The sequence below is a fragment of the Anolis carolinensis genome, chromosome 2 (assembly GCF_035594765.1).
Source record: "Anolis carolinensis isolate JA03-04 chromosome 2, rAnoCar3.1.pri, whole genome shotgun sequence".
NCBI lineage: Eukaryota > Metazoa > Chordata > Lepidosauria > Squamata > Dactyloidae > Anolis > Anolis carolinensis.
The window spans coordinates 33,462,093-33,479,395 of NC_085842.1; the positions used below are offsets into that span (position 1 = coordinate 33,462,093).

General features: G+C 41.7%; 1 protein-coding gene and 1 long non-coding RNA gene across 7 annotated transcripts in view; one reads left to right on the plus strand and one right to left on the minus strand.

The window, feature by feature from the left end:
- The window catches only part of mtmr14 (myotubularin related protein 14), a 96,747-nt gene that overhangs the window by 62,337 nt on the left and 17,107 nt on the right, over window positions 1–17,303 (plus strand). For all 6 annotated transcript variants that reach the window (XM_008105550.3, XM_062973737.1, XM_008105549.3 and 3 more), the window contains one exon: window positions 7,173–7,349. In XM_008105550.3, coding sequence (XP_008103757.2) covers window positions 7,173–7,349 — 177 coding nt within the window. The remainder of the gene's footprint in view (window positions 1–7,172; window positions 7,350–17,303) is intronic.
- LOC134297082 (uncharacterized) lies at window positions 8,331–9,100 on the minus strand. The gene is made up of 2 exons (XR_010003811.1): window positions 9,054–9,100; window positions 8,331–8,706 (listed from the first exon to the last, which is right to left on the minus strand). It is a non-coding gene; the product is annotated as an uncharacterized LOC134297082 (long non-coding RNA).

A 17,303-nucleotide genomic window follows, 5' to 3' on the forward strand; every position in this document is an offset into this window, starting at 1 on the left:
CATCCAAGTATTCATCCTTAACTGGAGATAGCCACCCTAATAAACACAGTGTCTTGGGCATGTTCAAGTGCGGTGGATAGGCTTTGTGCAGTTCAGCCATACTGTGCTGATAGACAGGTCAAGCTTCAGACATTACTTCCAAAGGCAAAATCAGAAACTAGCAGTGTATAAAGAGTGTTCTCTGGATAGGTTACTGTCATGTTTTGCTCCAAAAACAGTTTTACAACATGAACAAAGGTAACCAAAAAAGCTTTACTTCAGCAAAATAATAATAATAATAATAATAATAATAATAATAATAATAATAATAATGCCAGCAGCAGTAAAGGAAACAGAAGGTCAAATGCAATGCAAGACGTGAAACAAAAGTAAATGGCCCAAGTCTTCACAGCAGACAGGAGCAAGAGTCTTTGACAAAAAAGGCTTACAATATACAGACTCTTGTTCGTCTGTGGCAAAAAGTCGTTTGCATAGCCAACACTGGAGCTATAGCATGGAGACAACAAACACACCAAGTAAGTCAGTTGCAGCCAGCACTTACTACTGGCTTTACTGCTAATTTATAGCCCTGAGTTCCCAGCACAGATATTCCTAGGGCGAGGTCTGATTGCTCGCATTTTTGCTATAATTCTAGCTGACCTTCTCTTTTCTTCTTTTGCCCTTTGCCGCTCTAAAAATGTATGCCCTCCTCCTCTTCTCCTTCCTCAACACTTGGACCCCAATCCCCAAGTGCTATCTCTTCAGCCTCCTGTTCTACCTCCTCCTCAGAGGTAGAAGGGTAGTCCACAACAGTTACCTCCTCAATGTAAAAATCACCCAGTGGTCTCTTTCTTCCAAAGTAACAGGATCCAAAATACAGGAGTTCAGGTCTCCCTTCCCTCAATTTAACTCATCTTTTGATCCGGAGCAGGCAACCATCAGATGCCATGGGTCACTCTGTCCTCCCCCTCCCCCTGAGCTCTTGTTTTGTCCCCAAATGCTCCTAAAAGCCCTTTAGAAGCCCTGGAGATGTTTCCTCCATATCCCACCTCTTGAGGCCTTTCTTACAGCAGGAAGTCATGTTCTATTTCCACAGGATCACAGAGGTGCAGGAGACCCCAAGGGCCATCCAATCCAACCTCCTGCCATGCATGAACTCATTGCCAAAGTACTCCTGACAGATGACCTTGCAACTTTTACTTTAAAACCTCTAGAGGAGGAGATTCTGCCATGCTCAGAGGCAGCATGTTCTGCTTCCATTTCGTTCTTACTGTCAGGAAATTCTTCCTGTTGTTTAAGTAAAACCTCTCTCTCTTCCCGCAGTTTGAATCCATTGCTCCATGTCCTGTTTAAAAGTGTTCTCCTGGGTCAAAAATGACCTGAGACACCCCCAAAATGTGTTTTGGGGAACAGGAAAATAGTTTTTTCAGGGGGGGTTACTCAAAATTGTTGATGTCTCTGGAGGCCTGGGGGCACAAAAATCCCTCTGGGGCCACTTATTGCAATAGTAGGCTTCTAGCCTCAGCTTGCCCCCACCTTCTTTTAATCAGTCTGTGGCCTCTCTTAGCAGGGCAGCTCTAATCAGTTTGTAACATCTCTTAATAATCCCTGCCTGAGCCCTTGCAGAGCTTCTTTTCAATCAGTGTGCAAAGACAGTGCAGCACTTGATGGGTTGATGCTCAGACTTTGTACAAAGCAGCTTCCTATCATTCTTATGTAGAAGTTTCCCAAAACTGTCAAATATTATCAAATACCTAACATCAAAAGCAATGGGAGATTCTTGGTAGTAAAGGTGAGAGATAGGCAGGCCAACTGAGGAGTTTATATACTCCCCACGCCATTTCTATTCCTGCCTTGGAGGCCTTGCAGACTGTGCTGGAGTGGGCCCGGCCAGTCTTCTGCCTTTAACGGCATCCCCATGTGATACGAGGGGGAGCCTAGGGTTGGGGATTTCGCAGCCTTGCTGTGGGCTTGCCCTGCTCAGTTTAATTTTTCTTTCTTCTCCCCAAGCATGTGCGCTAATGATATTTTACAGTGCAATTATTCTGAGCTAAATTGGGGCTGTGCTGAAAGGCAGCTGGAAATCCTCTGGGTAACAGTAAGCCCTTTGCTTGCAGTTGTCATGTGTGGCTTCTTGTAGCAAGTGAGTGTGTGTTAAGAGTATGGGGAGGCTGGAAACAGGGCCCTTGCTGGGTCTGTTCAGCACCCTTCATCAAAATTGTGTCTGCAGAGTACCGAATTCTCAGAAGCTGACAATGAATACCATCCAAGCGCACAGCTGTTGAGCCCCTCATTAGAAGCTGAACATTGTTCTGGGTCACCTTAGTTGTCTGCAGGAGGATCCAGAGTTCTTCGTTAAGAAATACTGATGCTGTGGCCAGAAGACCTAGATTCTGTTACTAAGATAAATTGACAGTAGCAAACTTTCCTGATATGCCTAATTTTTGTTATGTTCTTTAATGGGCCAAAATCGAGCCGCTGTAGTTTGCGCTCTTACTTTGCATTGTAAGTTGTTCTTTAAATCCCTGTATTTGAAAGAGAATCTCTGTGATACTTTTTAGGTGTCTTTGCCTCTCCATGTATAAATGCCATCTTTTTATTTCCCAGTCTCTATCATATAAATAGATAGTCCAAATCCAGTTGAAGGCCTTATGTACTGTTTATGAATACTTGAATTAAGAAGCAATGACTGAATGAATAGTACTAAAGCCATTGTAGATTGACACAGTGACTAGGATTGCCAGAAAAAGTTAGGTGTTAAACCTTTTCTGGCAAGGGGACTATGTATTGTCCATGGAGCATGTTCAGCCCACCTCTTCTAGTGGTCCTTAAAGATCCTGTGGTCAGTGCTGTTGTGCTGCCAATAAAAAGCTCTTATTTTTTAAAAAAACAAAGGGACTTCTCCCTTTTAAATAAATTGCATAGGAAATATGAACCTATTTAGGAGCCAATTAGATTTCTTGGAATCCTTCCAGATATGTCGACTGCCTCTCAAATAGGATGCTCCATTGTTTTAAGGAAGATTTTTTTGCAAAGGCAGAAGCTATCTTTTTATGGTACCATGAAATTTGGCAGAATGGTTTTGGGGTGAATAGTTCCTAATGGGTGTGAGGTGCTTCTGTCCCCACCCCACCCCCGACATAGACAGTTCCTTACCGTAAACTGAATGGAAACCTACTTGAAGCTCTCGATCTCGTTCCCAAGTGCTTAAAGAGCAGTTGTTTAATACAACTTGCTAGTTCAGATGTTCATATTGGAAACATGGGAGTTGGAGTTTTGGTCTTAAAAAGAGATCAGAGATTCATAGGATGAAAGTATGATTACAAAACTCTGTGATGAACATTGTAGCTTGTATTTCACATCGTAATGGCACCTCGTGTTTTTTAAAGCCGTCTGCCTGTGTCTGACAAATTGCATATCTGGTGAAAGTGGTGGCAGATGATTGTCAGGCTGGCACAAAGCAGTGATTGTTCAAGCAACTTGGCATAGGTAAGATTAGGGGGAAACGGCATGTCCTCCACACAATGAGACCCTGTTTTAGCTTCAGGTTTGGTTTGCCTTCCCGGTCTTTCTTTCTCTCCACCTCCCCCTCCGGCTCAAGCTGGGACAGTTGCACAAGCCACAGGAAGCCCTGTTCTGTTTTTAAAAGCCTCTCTTTTTTAATTGCCTCTCTTCTCTGCCTGCGTGCTTGAGTGCCTGTGGCTGTGTTATTAGGCACTTCATTAAATCTCAGCCTTGTGCCCGCGCACAATGCAGCAATCACAAGGCAGGGGGAGCCGAAAGGCTCTTGAAAGCCTGCCCCACTGCCTTTCTGCTTTCCGAGAGTGAGATGCTGAGGGTCTTCCGAGGAAATCCTGGGGTTTGCAGAGAGCCCTTATTATTGTACACAGCTAGGGGTAATAAACCAGTCCTCTGATAATCACTCAGCAGGCGGCTGGAGATTTGGAGGTGGCTTGAAAGATAGGGATAGAGAATGTGGCTGCAGAGAGTAAGTGAGAGAGGCAGATTCAGATCTCCTGGTTACCAAGTGGATCATGCGAAAGGTCCCCCCCACCAACCCAACGAACGCATAAGCAGCCACAGCCCCTCTTTCGTCCCATGCATGTCTACAACTTAGGAAAGCTTTGTTTGCGGCAACCTGCATTTTGTGCTATTTTTTATTTTAAAATAAAGCATAATGAAAGAGCAAAAATAATACATATTGATAAAACTATGCAGCTACGTAACTAGCCACTACAACATAACTACAGAACTAAACTCAAAGCATGCACAGTAACATAGGGAATTTTTAATAGTATATGTCTATTTATTAAGCCTGTTGTATATAGTTTATGGAATGTGCAATTTGTTTATCTGTTTTATTCGGTTTATGATGCTGTGCTTTTTTGTGTTGTGTAGTTTCTGCAGTTTTTAACCATTGTATGCCGCTTTAAATCCCACCCATGGAAGAAAAGTGGGATATAAATAAATAAATAAATAAAAACAGAGTTGCAAGAGGCCACAAGAACCACCCAGTCCAACTCCATTCTGCCATCCAGGAAGACACAAAGCACTGTCCAGCCTCTAGTTAAAAGGAGGAGACTCCACTGGACTCTAAAACAGAGTATTCTGCTGTGAACAACTCTTACCATCAAGAAGTTCTTCCTAATTTTTAGGTGGAATCTCTTTTCCTGCAATTTGTATCCATTGTTTTGTGTCCTAGTCTCCAGATCAGCAGAAAATAAGCTTGCCCGCTCCCCACAATGTGACATCTTTACAAATATTACACATGGATATGTCCCCTCCCAGCCTTCTTTTCTCCAAGTTACACATACCCAGCTCATAGGGCTTGATTTCCAAAGTGCATACCTACACACAGCATACTTGCACACACAAACTGCATTAACTTACAAACGCACCAAATGGTTCCCTTCATCTCTCGCATAGACTATTCTCATTGCAGTTACCATATATTGGTAAGCTTGCAGATGTTTGAGGGATCCTTACAGATATCTCTATGTTCACAGCATCTGGAGCAAAGTGGTCACTGTACAGTGACTGCATTCTGCTTCTCAGCAACCGTCTAGTTTACTCAGTTGTCTCACTTTGTCTACATATACAGGAATAGGGGCCCTTTTGGGAAAGCATCCCTGGTCTGTTCCACTTGTCCTAACAATAGTGAAGTCACTCCAAAGGCTTGCCGATGGAACAAAGTGGGAGGAAGGGAAGTCATTTCATGCAACCTATGTGCCTGTGCTGCTTCTGATCCTCCAACCTGGTTGTGTGCTGGGAAACTAAATTTCTACCACTGGAATTGATTATGCAAATGCTCGTGCCTTTACACTTTTATCTGCTTTCAAAATGTAACCTGTCTGTAACCTGTAATTTCTTTAAAAAGCTTGAGCTGTAGAAGAGGAGAGCAAGAGATGGGGGATTTGGGGAAGGGAGGATGTGGAAATAGAGGGATGGAGACACGAGAATTAGAGGTCACTGGGATGTGCAGGGTATTGAGGTGTCTCTTCTGAAGGAGCCAATGGAAATTAAACCCAGACAAGGCACACTTCCAGGATTTATAATGTTATCTCAGTGAATGCTAGGTGATCAAATCAGGAAATCCCAGTAGCAGCAGTGAAAGTGCTGTTGTCTTGGGAATCATGTATGGAAAACCACATAATTTGCAAACGTTGCCTTCCCTGGTCTCTAGGGAGCTGGAGCAGCATATTGTCATACTTCAAAACAGGAACTATGAGTTCAAGGTAACTATGGACTCCCATGTACCCAGTCTTCCCACCTGCAAAATGGGGCAGCAAACCTAAGATCCCTTTGTAAGCTTCCTTACATCTAGATTAAATATTTTAAAAATACAATATACCATGTTCTAGGATTTTAAAGCACTATTTAAATATCCCCTTGACCATCTTGTGTTGTGTGGCTAAAACCTTCTTCAAGAAGGCATTTGAGATAATAAATAGTCTTTAGCTCCTGTGCTCCATTGTGATTTGTGTGTTTACTGTGCAGCTCTGAATTGGTCTGTTGCTGGAGGATGTTATAATTGTTTTAACGGCTGCCTGTCTTCATGCATTCTGCTAATGTTTTTTTGAATAATTTACTAACTTTGGTTTAATTGTGTTTAACATATTCATTCCCTTGAGTCTTTTTGGGGGGAAGTGATGTTAGCTCTGGCTCTTGGAGAGGCAATCTTCAGAGTTAGGCTTTTGAAATCACTGAATGTGGCATGGCACAGCCTTCTTTTGGTAAAAGGGCAAAGGACTTATTTGCCTGTTGAATTGGTACCCTGCCCAGCCTAGAATTTGAAAAGTATCTTCTACACCACAAACATAGTGGTTTATTAATCTGTGACAAATTGATTTAGAATTATAATTCAAAACTGCAGCATTTTGAAACTCTGCAAAAACATGTTTAAAACACATTTTGACTTACATCCTTGCCTAGATATGTTAAATCTTGCCTAAATGCTGGAATTGACTTCAGCCTGCTGGTTGTGGCAAATTTTCTCATTTTTCTATAAGGTTATTTATCAGCTTCTAGATGTTTTTACCCATTGATAAATTTATACTGTGTTTATGTATGTATGGATTATTTAAGTTTTTTTCTTTGATTATATTTGTTTGTTATTCAGTTCACAATTAGGCTGCCTGTATATTACTTGATGCGATCTGTTTTGTGATAACTTGCTTGTATGTTTTCCCTTTTTGGCATTGAATGTTTGCCATTTATGTTGGAAACCGCCCTGTGTCCCTCCAGGGAGATAGGGTGGTCTACAAATAAAGATTTATTATTATTATTATTATTATTATTACAATTGCATTTAAGAGGAGGAGGGACATGTTTCCTGTGTCTTAAAAACTAAAATTGTCGCTTTTGAAAAACCACTTGAATGCTACCAACCATTGACTAGTGGTACAAAATGAACTTCCCCACATGCACTTTGTTGTCATCTGAACACAAATAGCAGAGTGGAAGGCATCCACAAACGGCAATAGAAACACTTGATATTTCTTATTTGATAGTAGCCATTCTCCATAAATTCAATAACTGTTCTGCTGCAAAAGAAGTAAAGCTATTGCTCACTAAGTTGCAGTCATAACCTATATACAAATTACAAATATTGTTGCAGGAAAGAGATTAATTACGCATAATGGGTTTTTTGTCACCATGGCTTCCAGGTTCATCCCTGTGTGTTTTCCTTGCAGGAGGAAAAATTGTGCATCCTCTCCTCAGACAGTTCTGTGGAGCCGGACACAACAACCTGAAGACAAGCTGCCTCTCCCAGGAGTACCTGAAGCACGGTCCTCTAGTTCCTCCTCTTCTAATCACTCAGATAATTTCTCAAGACTGGGCAGCAGTCCGCTGGAAGTACCCAAGGCCAGGTAAGTCGCAAGTGGGCCTTGTGTCTTGTAACAGTCATTGGAAAGAGAAGACCAGAGGTTTGGGCAAGTGGGATTTTGGAGGCCAGTGTGACCAATATAAGCACCGCCAGGTGAGTTAGAACTACTATGGAAGTAACCTTGCTAATATTTGACAAGACGTCCGTATTTTCTTTTCAGCAGATGATTTTTCTATTTAAAAACATTATATGCACTCAGAAGGAATTCATCCTAAAAATGCAAATTTCCTTATATTTAGGGGGTATTTTTGGAAACTTATCAAAACACATGCTAGAAAAAGTCAATGGTATTCAGCCTCTGGCAGTAAAAATACAATTAAAGTGACAATTTGCTATTCTTAAATAATGTCCAGATTTTGCTGCCTGAGAGAATTGCTCTTTCTGCATGATGGTACAAGCACCTGGCTGATAAAAGGTGGAAATAGAAGAAAAAGTGCCAAGGTTGAGGATTGAATACCTTTATGGACTGTGGGTCTGGAAACAGTAGCCATATAAGAGGAATGCAATAGTTTCTAATAGACCTCACAACCTCCGAGGATGCCTGCCATAGATGTGGGCGAAACGTCAGGAGGGAATGTTTTTGGAACATGGCCATACAACCCGGAAAACACACAACAACCCTGTGATTCCAGCCATTAAAGCCTTTGACAACACATAATGGTTATTTTTTGCATAAAATGGGAAAAACAAGGTGTGCTTCTTATTTTTGTTTTTTAAAATATATTTTAAACTGGGGATGATTGAGTAAGTGAATACAGAATATGTAGATACAGAGAGTCAACTATAATTATATCTGTATACAGTAAATCCATGGATGCAGATAAATGAATGTAACATAATACCCAATTATGTATTTTACTTACTATTTACAAATCTCATTACATACCTACCTGTTGCTTCTTGCACAGTAGGGAATGTTAAAGGATGTTAAGATTACCTCAGACATAGTTAGGAGAGAGCTCTGTGAAAGCAAACAAGCATTTATTTGCATGCTAAAAGTGTGATATTGTGGCATTTGGCAGAGGAAAGTGCATCATACCATGGGAAAACAAAATTGAGCAGGATGGAAGTCAACGCAAAATTGGTGGCAACTATTGCAATGCTGACCTACATGAATATTCCTCTCATCCATGTTGTTCTTCGGCATTTCTTTCAAACACTTAAAAATGAGGGAAAGCCTAGGAAGAAGGCAAAAAATTGCATTGTGTTTGCTGCATCTGAAATAAGCTAAATCATGGGAAAGTTACATAGGATAGGATCTTATAAATTAGTACTGTCTACCTGTTTTTCTGCTTGGATCTTGGAAAGATTTGAGATCAAGACCTTGTATACGTGGTGCACTGTCAGAAGAAAGCAGACAAAAAACTCAGAAGTCACAGAATTCAGCAGTTAGAATTGCAGTCGCTCCATGGAATTGATTGATAAGGTAGTGGGTGCAGGGATAAGTGCGGGAATAATGAGAAATGAAGATATGAAAATAAGAAACCAGCGTCAGTAAAAGGAGCAGGTATGCCAAAGCTTGGTGTGTTGAAAGGGCCCTCTAATGCTGTGTAAGTTCTGTCCTGTGGCTTGGAACGTGAGGCGAATGTCTGAGCAGCTCAGAATCCTCCTAAGGCATAAACCATTCATGATTGAATGCATTTCTAAAAGTGCCAGCCTCTTGATTACAAAAGGAACCATAAACTACCTTGCATCAAATACCATTCTTTTGCAGGGAAGATGAATCTGAATCTGAAAAGACAGAGCAATAAAAGGTGGAATAATAATAATCAGTTTTGAACGAAAAAGAATCTATGCAATCAGTAAGAAAAAAAAACATGATTACAAAAAAGCACATGGCAATAGCAAAGGAAAAATTAAACTGAAATCTCTTAAAATACCAGTGAAAATGCAGCCTGATATGCAACAGTACTCTAGACTGACTGAGAGGAGAAAGTTGGTAGCATAAGCTTTCATAGACAAAACCTGCTTCATGTTATAAGGAGGCTGATGGATTTCCACTGAATTTGGTGCTTTCCATGGGGTAGAATTTACCTTAGAGGCTAACTGAGATAATAAAATTAATAGCATAAGCTTTCATAGACTTCGTAGGATAAATCTATGGAAACTTTTGCTACCAACTTCATTTTCTCTCTTAGCCTCTAAAAATGCAACATGATCTCTTTGCATAATAATATTCCAGACTAATATGGCTATGTGTCTGAATCAGTAGCACTGTTTCATATTCAGGATATCTACTCAAGTACTTCTCTCCTGCTCTGGTTGGCTTACCCCTTTAGGACCTGACGTTGCCTTTTGGGCTATTCTTTCATATTGGAATCTGAGGTGGGGGCAACTCAGGACCCTTCCTTTAGACCAGTGGTTCTCAACCTGTGGGTCCCCAGGTGTTTTGGCCTACAACTCCCAGAAATCCCAGCCAGTTTACCAGCTGTTAGGATTTCTGGGGGTTGAAGGCCAAAACATCTGGGGACTCACAGGTTGAGAACCACTGCTTTAGACCAAGGGTGGGATTTGTCTGGCTTGGGAGCTGTATTCAACCTCCTGAGATAATTTACCCTCCCACCCAAATACTAACCAAATACTGACTCAAATGTCATGCCTTTCACAAACCTCGCAAAAACTGGATCACAGATGAAGATTAAGAACATTCCAGTATACAGAAAAGACCTCAAGAGTTGATGACAGGAATGTTGCATATGTTCTAAATCCAAGATGTCAGATTAGAACAGCAATCAAAGCAAAATAATTTGCACCCAAGAATGTGCAGCTGTGCATGCTATGGGTGATGAAGCACCTTTGATGGCCTTCCTGAACAGAGACCAGGGTTAACCTGCCAGGTGTATGCATCTACTGAAACATGTCACACAGGGAGAATGAGACTAGAGGTTTTATATGCCATGGCTTCTTGTCTCTGGCTCTTTCTACTCTTTTTGAGGTTGGATTAGCAGGAGTGCTACATTGCTCCACAGCAGTGTTTTGTGATCTCTGCTCCTCCAGGTGTTTTGGACTTCAGCTCCCAGAAATCCCAGCCAATTTACCAGCTGTTAGGAATTGTGGGAGCTGAAGTCCAAAACATCTGGAGAACAGTTTGAGAAACTGCTCTAAAGGATCCCTAGCTGTGGTTTGTGTGGATCTCTTTTGCCTGGTTTGTTGTGGTTCCATTCTGGCATGGGGATGAAGGTAGACTGTTGAATTGGCAGTACTGGAGGAGAGCGAGGCAGGTTGCTATTTTTTACTAGTCTATTTCCTCTTTGCTCCCTTTCCTTCCCTATCCCCCTGGGTAATAGGGTATTAATTGCTATGCCATTGCCTCTTAGGCATTAGCCCTACATTTGGACTGTTCTGCCCTAGGCATTTTGGAATGAATATCTGACCCATGGGTCATATAAAGCTCACAAAATCATTTCGCCTGGCCCAACACAAGGAAAGATGCCTGCCCCAGTCCTTCCACTTAACCCAGCTCCTGTTGTTCCTCTGACCTATCATGCTGATTCCTCTGTGGTTTCTGTGCTGCTTGCTATTCAGACCTGAGCTGCTTTGGGTTCCTCTCCTCACACAGGCACAATCTGCTTCTTCTGCTCTTGTTTTTACCAGTTGAACTGAAATCGGTAAGCTTCTGTGTGCAGAGGTAGCTGCTTGTGCCATGCAACCCTTGGAACTTTAATCTGATTTTAATATAATAAAGGCATGGCTTTATTGACCCCTGCCAGAAAAAAAGTTCTCTACTTTTTTATTTATTTAGGTAGCTCTCAATTTGAGTATTTTCTGAAATACCAAAATCTTTCAAATTGGTGTTAGCAGGATTATAAAACTTAAAATCAAGTTTTCATTAGACTGATCTGCATCTATGTATATGTGTGTATATATACATATGTATGCATGGGATTATCAGATGTTAAGGTTTTTGTCTTGTTTCAAATTGTATTCTGTTTAGAATTGTGCTTGGATTAGGTATGGTGCATTTTAAAATAAAGTTGCACAACTAAGCTTTGGCGGCCTAACTCCAATTCGGGAAGTGCATAAAAGCTGGATTTTCTCCAGACATAAAAAGATACTGTAATACCACTTTTTGAGCAACAGAGCACACAATCCTTCCCTACCAAAATTCAGTCTTGCATAGCTTAGTCTTCTTTCATTTCTCAATAAAAAGATGCTGGTTTCAAAACATGGATTATTCCTTCTTGCTGCTTATTAAAAGCTTATAAAGTCTTATTTAAATGTTAGGCTACAATGTGGTGGGCTGCCTGGGTTAAAAAAAAAGGTTTGTTATGCTGCTCGTTTGCCCTTTAGGTAATTCTTATTCTTGGCACTTCCTCTATATATATATATATAAATCTATTGTTGTTTGTGTGTTTTGTACTTGGGTATGTCTGGAAGTCATAAGTGGATAAGAAGAAGAAGAATAGAGATTAGTATGAAAGGATAGTTGACATCTGGTTTATTTTCAAGAGTCTTGAAAGATCAGTGGATCCTCAAAGCACAAGTTAGAAAATATAGTTAGAAATGTATCAGTGATTTACCAGCTCTCAACAGAACTCTTTCAACATGTAATGATCAGGGCTCAAAAGCTGTTCCTTAAAAAGGGAGAAAACAAAGTATCCTCAGGCTATTTTAACAAGATCCCACAGTTGCAAACCCACACCAAACAAAATGGTTATTGACATACAGTTTGGAGCCACAGTTGCAGATGTACATCTAGTACAACTGCCTAGAAACCCTGAGTTGCACCTGCCTGGTTCGTATTATTTTAAATGATAGTAGAGTTGAGGATATTTTCTCAGCACTGCTGAAGCTTCCAGCAGCTTTTGAGTGATGGAGCTGGGAAGACATGTTAGGGATTGTTCCATCACATATTGGCCTTTAGCTTGTCATTTCTTGAAGTATGCCCCTGCCCAGTTCAACAATGGCACATTGTGCTCAGTTTCTTGGCCCAGGTAGTGCCATTTTCTGAGCAAGCCAACAGGAAATGGCTTTGCCCCAGCTCCTGCTAGTCCTTTATGACCCAGCTAGCAGCTCTCCCTCCATGAAAGATGGCATCTTGTATGACAGACACATAATTGTTGCTTTGTTATATCAGTCAAGGTATCACTGCTTCCTGGTCTGCTTTTTTATTTGTTTTAAAATGTAGATTTAGGTTTCCGGCCTGTGGAGTTCTGTGGGCTCCACCTTGAGGACTGTTCTGAAGATGTCGGTCCTGATAAACATTATAGCTGCCTTCATACACTGGAGATAATGGGAATTTCCTGGTTTGTTTTCACTTCTTTCTGTCCCATGAAGGAAAGGAGGGAATGAAGCTAAGCTGCATACTCTGCCCACTAACATTTACGAGCGCTGGCTGAGAGTGCTTTCTTGTTCCTCCTCTTTCCTCAGCACAGGTTTTGAAGAGCTCCACCTGACCCTTTGGTCAGGGACCTGATGACGACTGAGGAGACAGGCATACAACTTGATATCATCTGGTCCATAGGATTAGTGGTGAGGGATCTGTCCCACTATCTGCTAGATATGATTGAAACTGGGTTTTTCTTTTTGGGAAGCATGTGCTTTTCCACTGACCTGTGGGCCATCCTTCTCTTATGCTGGAAAGGATGCTTTATGACATCTTCAGCTTCCGAGTGAGAAGCTCTGAATATTCCATGTTGAAGAGGGAATAACTCTGTCATCTTTGGATGCATTGCGAGGGGAAATGGGGTTTTTAGAAGTTTAGTCAAGGAGCATGTGGCTTTCCCGGTTTAGCAGTTTGACCACTATTGATTTATTATGGAGAGCTACCCAGCATGCATTCTTTTTTTGAAGAGCAGCCTAACACAAGTGCAGGTCCTGATCCTTACTACGCCAACCAGTGTGGTGCCATGGTGCTAACATTTCCACTCAAGGCAAGTACAGCATGTCATCTCTGGAAGGGAGGAGATGGTTGATCGTGGCTTTCTGATCTCCTGGACTCGTGGCCATGGCAACAAAACACTTAGCAACTGCTGCACTGGAGAAACCGGCATTCCAGTAGGCCAGCAGCTACTACAATAGGTATCTTAATTGGCTACCTGCCATTTCCTGTGTGTATTGACAGGCAGGAGGCAGGCAGGCAAGTCATGAAGGGTTGCTGGAATAAGAAGAGTGGGGGAGATGGCTCTGTTGCGGTGCCCATTAGATTAGTAGACAGAAGAAGCAGATGTTGGTTTTCCTCCCATTCCTCAGGTCCCCAAGAGAAGGTTCTCCTGTTATACAGACAAGGCGGCAATCTCTGCAAAAGAGGAACCCCATGGTTCTCTTGGTCTCTGCGGGCTAGAGCAAAGAACTTTAATTGAAGGCAAATAAGCATAGAGGTAGTTAAGCTGCTAAGCGCCTACTTCCCAGCATCCACGCTGAGTGAAGCTGTGAGGGAGTGCAGGAAAATGGCATTGCTCAATCTTGCCTGGTGGGGGTTTGTCTGCTTTCTGAACAGCGACGAGGAAGCCTTGAGTGCCCAATGGAACAAACTGAACCTCTTTCTCCCTCCACATCTGGGCCACGGAGGTAGCGCTTAAGCAACTTGCTTGATGATCAGCCTTCCCACCTACCCCCAGACTCAATATCTTCATTTAATCGCCATGTGGCCTTGTAGAAATAAAATGCTTACTTATCTCCAAGTACATGGCTCACAAACTGCTGAATCTGTCCCCCACTTGCTTTTGGAAGCTGCACATGTTTTTAATTCTTGTTCATAGAGAAGCATAATTGATGTGCATAAAAAATATCTCACACAAAAGTAATCCTAGTAAAGGAGCTAATCTAATAATGCTCTGAAACAACAACAACAACAAAGCTGGTAATCACCCTGGGTCAAACAATCTTTCCCCAAGTACACATCATGTATGAAACTGGGATTGTACTGTCTGCACTCCATCATTGGCCAGACTATGAAAAATGGGCCTCCTGTGTTCCTTGTTGGTAATGTGCTTAAGGAACAAGGAGAAAGGAAGTGTTTGCCTCTAGGAGGTGGGATTAATGCCTGGGAGAAGCGCATAGGACACTAATGCAGCTTTAGCAAGCCAGTTAAGCCACGTCTGAATGCGCTTTTGCTAAATCTATTAAACAAAGCCAGTACAATGGTTTTGGATTTGCAAAGGAATGCTGATTTCAGAAGCAGCGCTTTCAGAAGACAAAGTGCAGTGCTGCTTAGCAGAGCATGGGAAAGTTACTTTTTGTACTACATCTCCCAGAACCCCAGATCCAGATAGTCATGCTGCATGGAGATCTAGGGGAGTGCCATCCAAAAAGCAACTTTTACAGATAGTTGGTTCCTGTTGTTTGGAGACAGCGCTTAGGATGGGCTTAGGTCTTCCACTGCTCATGGAGATGCCATCTGTTATACTGTTTCTTTGGTTGTTGCTCTCAGAGCTAAGTGAGCTGAAACTTTGATCAGAAAACACAATTACAGCAGTACATGCAACAGACAGCTCTCCAGCATCCTTGACTATATAGTCCCTTTAAAAACTGGAACCTGGCTTAAGACAGGTGTGAGATGCTGCCAGATGTACTCTGAAGTTCCCACTTAGGCCATTTTTGCAGATTTTTGCCTTATACTTTTGTGTTTTTTTCCAAAATAGTGGGGAATGTCAGGCCCTGAACTTTATGGGGTGCTAGTCTTGCACGAGGTTCTAAGAACAGCCCGCCTCCTTCTCTAAAAGCACAATTATTATTATGGTTTCTGGGCTTTTGTACAGGTTTTTCCCCATTCTGAGAGTTTGAAATGCTTCTCTTCAAGCCTTAGATTCTGGCAGCAAGCTAAAATACATTGTTATAATTCTTCACTCTTGCAAAAAGTAATAAGGGCTTCTTTTATTGCTTTGTATACCTTGTGTTCCCTGTCCCTCTTTGGGCTTGTTAAAGATGAAGTCCAGATTTTTAGCTTGTAGATCCAACCCTTTTTCTTTGCATGCACATTTTGAAAAATGCCCATTGTTTTCTAAAATCTCTCTCTTGGAGCCCTTTTCTGTGACCAAGGAAGCCTGTAATAGCTTCCCTGTGAACCATTGGTGCTGACGCTTTGCAAAGATGGCATCAGCTGCAACACAGAGCCCAAACCCTCTCCTCCCTTGTGACTTCTGTACCAAGTGGCTTGGCTCATGGCTTTGAATGGTTTTCTAATTATTACCTTGGGTCAGGCCCGTAAATGCTCTAATGTGACAGCAAATAGGCCTGTTGGAAAAGCGCTGCTGGCTGCCAAGAGGTGTTCACTTGCCAGCTGTGCTTCAGCAGTTGCCACAAAGACCTTCTGCCCTCCAGCTGCTGTTAATAGAGTAATTGTTAGGTTTCTGGTCTTGATGGTTAAATATTTCTGAACTCTTCTTACTGCTGTGTCTATTTACTGTCGCCAACTCTTTACTCCAAGCAATGACTCGTTGTGTATGGCAGTCATTGGTGCCAAACACTTGTTTTAAATCCAGACTGTAGTCAAATCTTATGTCTGTGCAATCAAAGTTTTGTATAATTTAAAAAAACCCTGTAGATTCAGACATCTGCACAGTTTAAAGACATTGTAAGCTGATGATAAATAGAAATTATGCAAATGTACTCAACTTCTTTTTGAAATTGTGTTTCACATGATTGATTTCAGCTTTGGTAATCATGTGGAGGGAACAGTAGCAAGGCAGCCCCATCTTTAAAAAAAAAAGATTTCATAGAAACATTCAGTGAGCTTTATCTTGAACCAAACTCTGGCTCAAAGCTTGAATGTAATTCCTGGGCCCCCACACTTTGAGGCTTGAGTGAGAGAGACAGCAGGTGAAAAAGTTTCTCCTTCTCCTAGTTAACTTGATTGACTGGCTGGTTTAAAAAAGAAAGGTTTTCCTGGAAACCCATATAATGCTGCCATGGAAAGATGGTGCGGCGGAAAGGCGTCATCTAATTAAATGAAACTCTTTTTCTGAAGCCTCCGCTTAGAGACTCTGGACTCCTGAAGACCCAGTAGCTCATAATGGTCTTCCTGCAAGGGAAAAGGGCAGCACTGTTATGCCCTGCCTTGGCCTCATTAGCCTGCTTTCCCTTCAAAAGACCTGGCTTATTGCTGTAGATGGTATTAAAAGTATTCAGCTCCCTTTCATTTGGGAAGGAGAATGGCATTCATTGACAACCAGGTCAGAACAGCTATGATCAGGTCTCTAAAAGTAAAGAACCTACTTCAGGTTTGCTCAAAACTGAGCAGCGTTTCATATGCTAATAACTAATGTGGTGCATTACTAATTCTCATTTCCTCCAAGCTGACCTGGAGTTTAGACTGAGGCACCCTCCGGTCCTTGAGGTGCATGTGAATAATAATTCTTCTTAATTTAAAACAAGAAAACCTCAGTTCCCATGGCCAGAAGATAAAAAACACCCTTTGCTTGTGCTTTTATTTTAGATTATATTAATATTTATATCCTGCCCTATATCCTAAGACCTCAGAGTGGTGTACAAATAGAATCAATTAAAGAGCTTAAAACTGTGTTTTAATTGCTTGGATGTTTTGTGTTTGCCTCTGTTTTGCTGTAGGGACCATGAGGGTATGGGAAGCAGCATAGGGACAAGAGAACACAGGGTCGATAAGGGTATTACAGGAGAAGGACAATAATGTAGCGTCTTTGCAGTATGGTTAGTCTAATTCCCACTCCTCACTAGCTGACCTATATAGATTCTCCTCCTCCTCTTGTTGTTGCTTGAGATTTCTCAGGCACCATTTTTCCTAAGAAGGCATAAGGCTCTTGCAAATTAATGAACCCAGTCCACATAGGTTTGTGCCGGTCAGTATAGGAGATGAGTCCCCGTAAGCAGTTCTTCAACCTTTTCCTTTATGGTCTATTTATCATTGCTTTTGGATTAGCAGCAATTTAAACAACAGGCATTTTGTGGGCCAGATTTTACTGCAGAGAGAACATTCTTCATCTGTGATGCTTGTTTTGGATGTGGAATGTTTGTGCATACA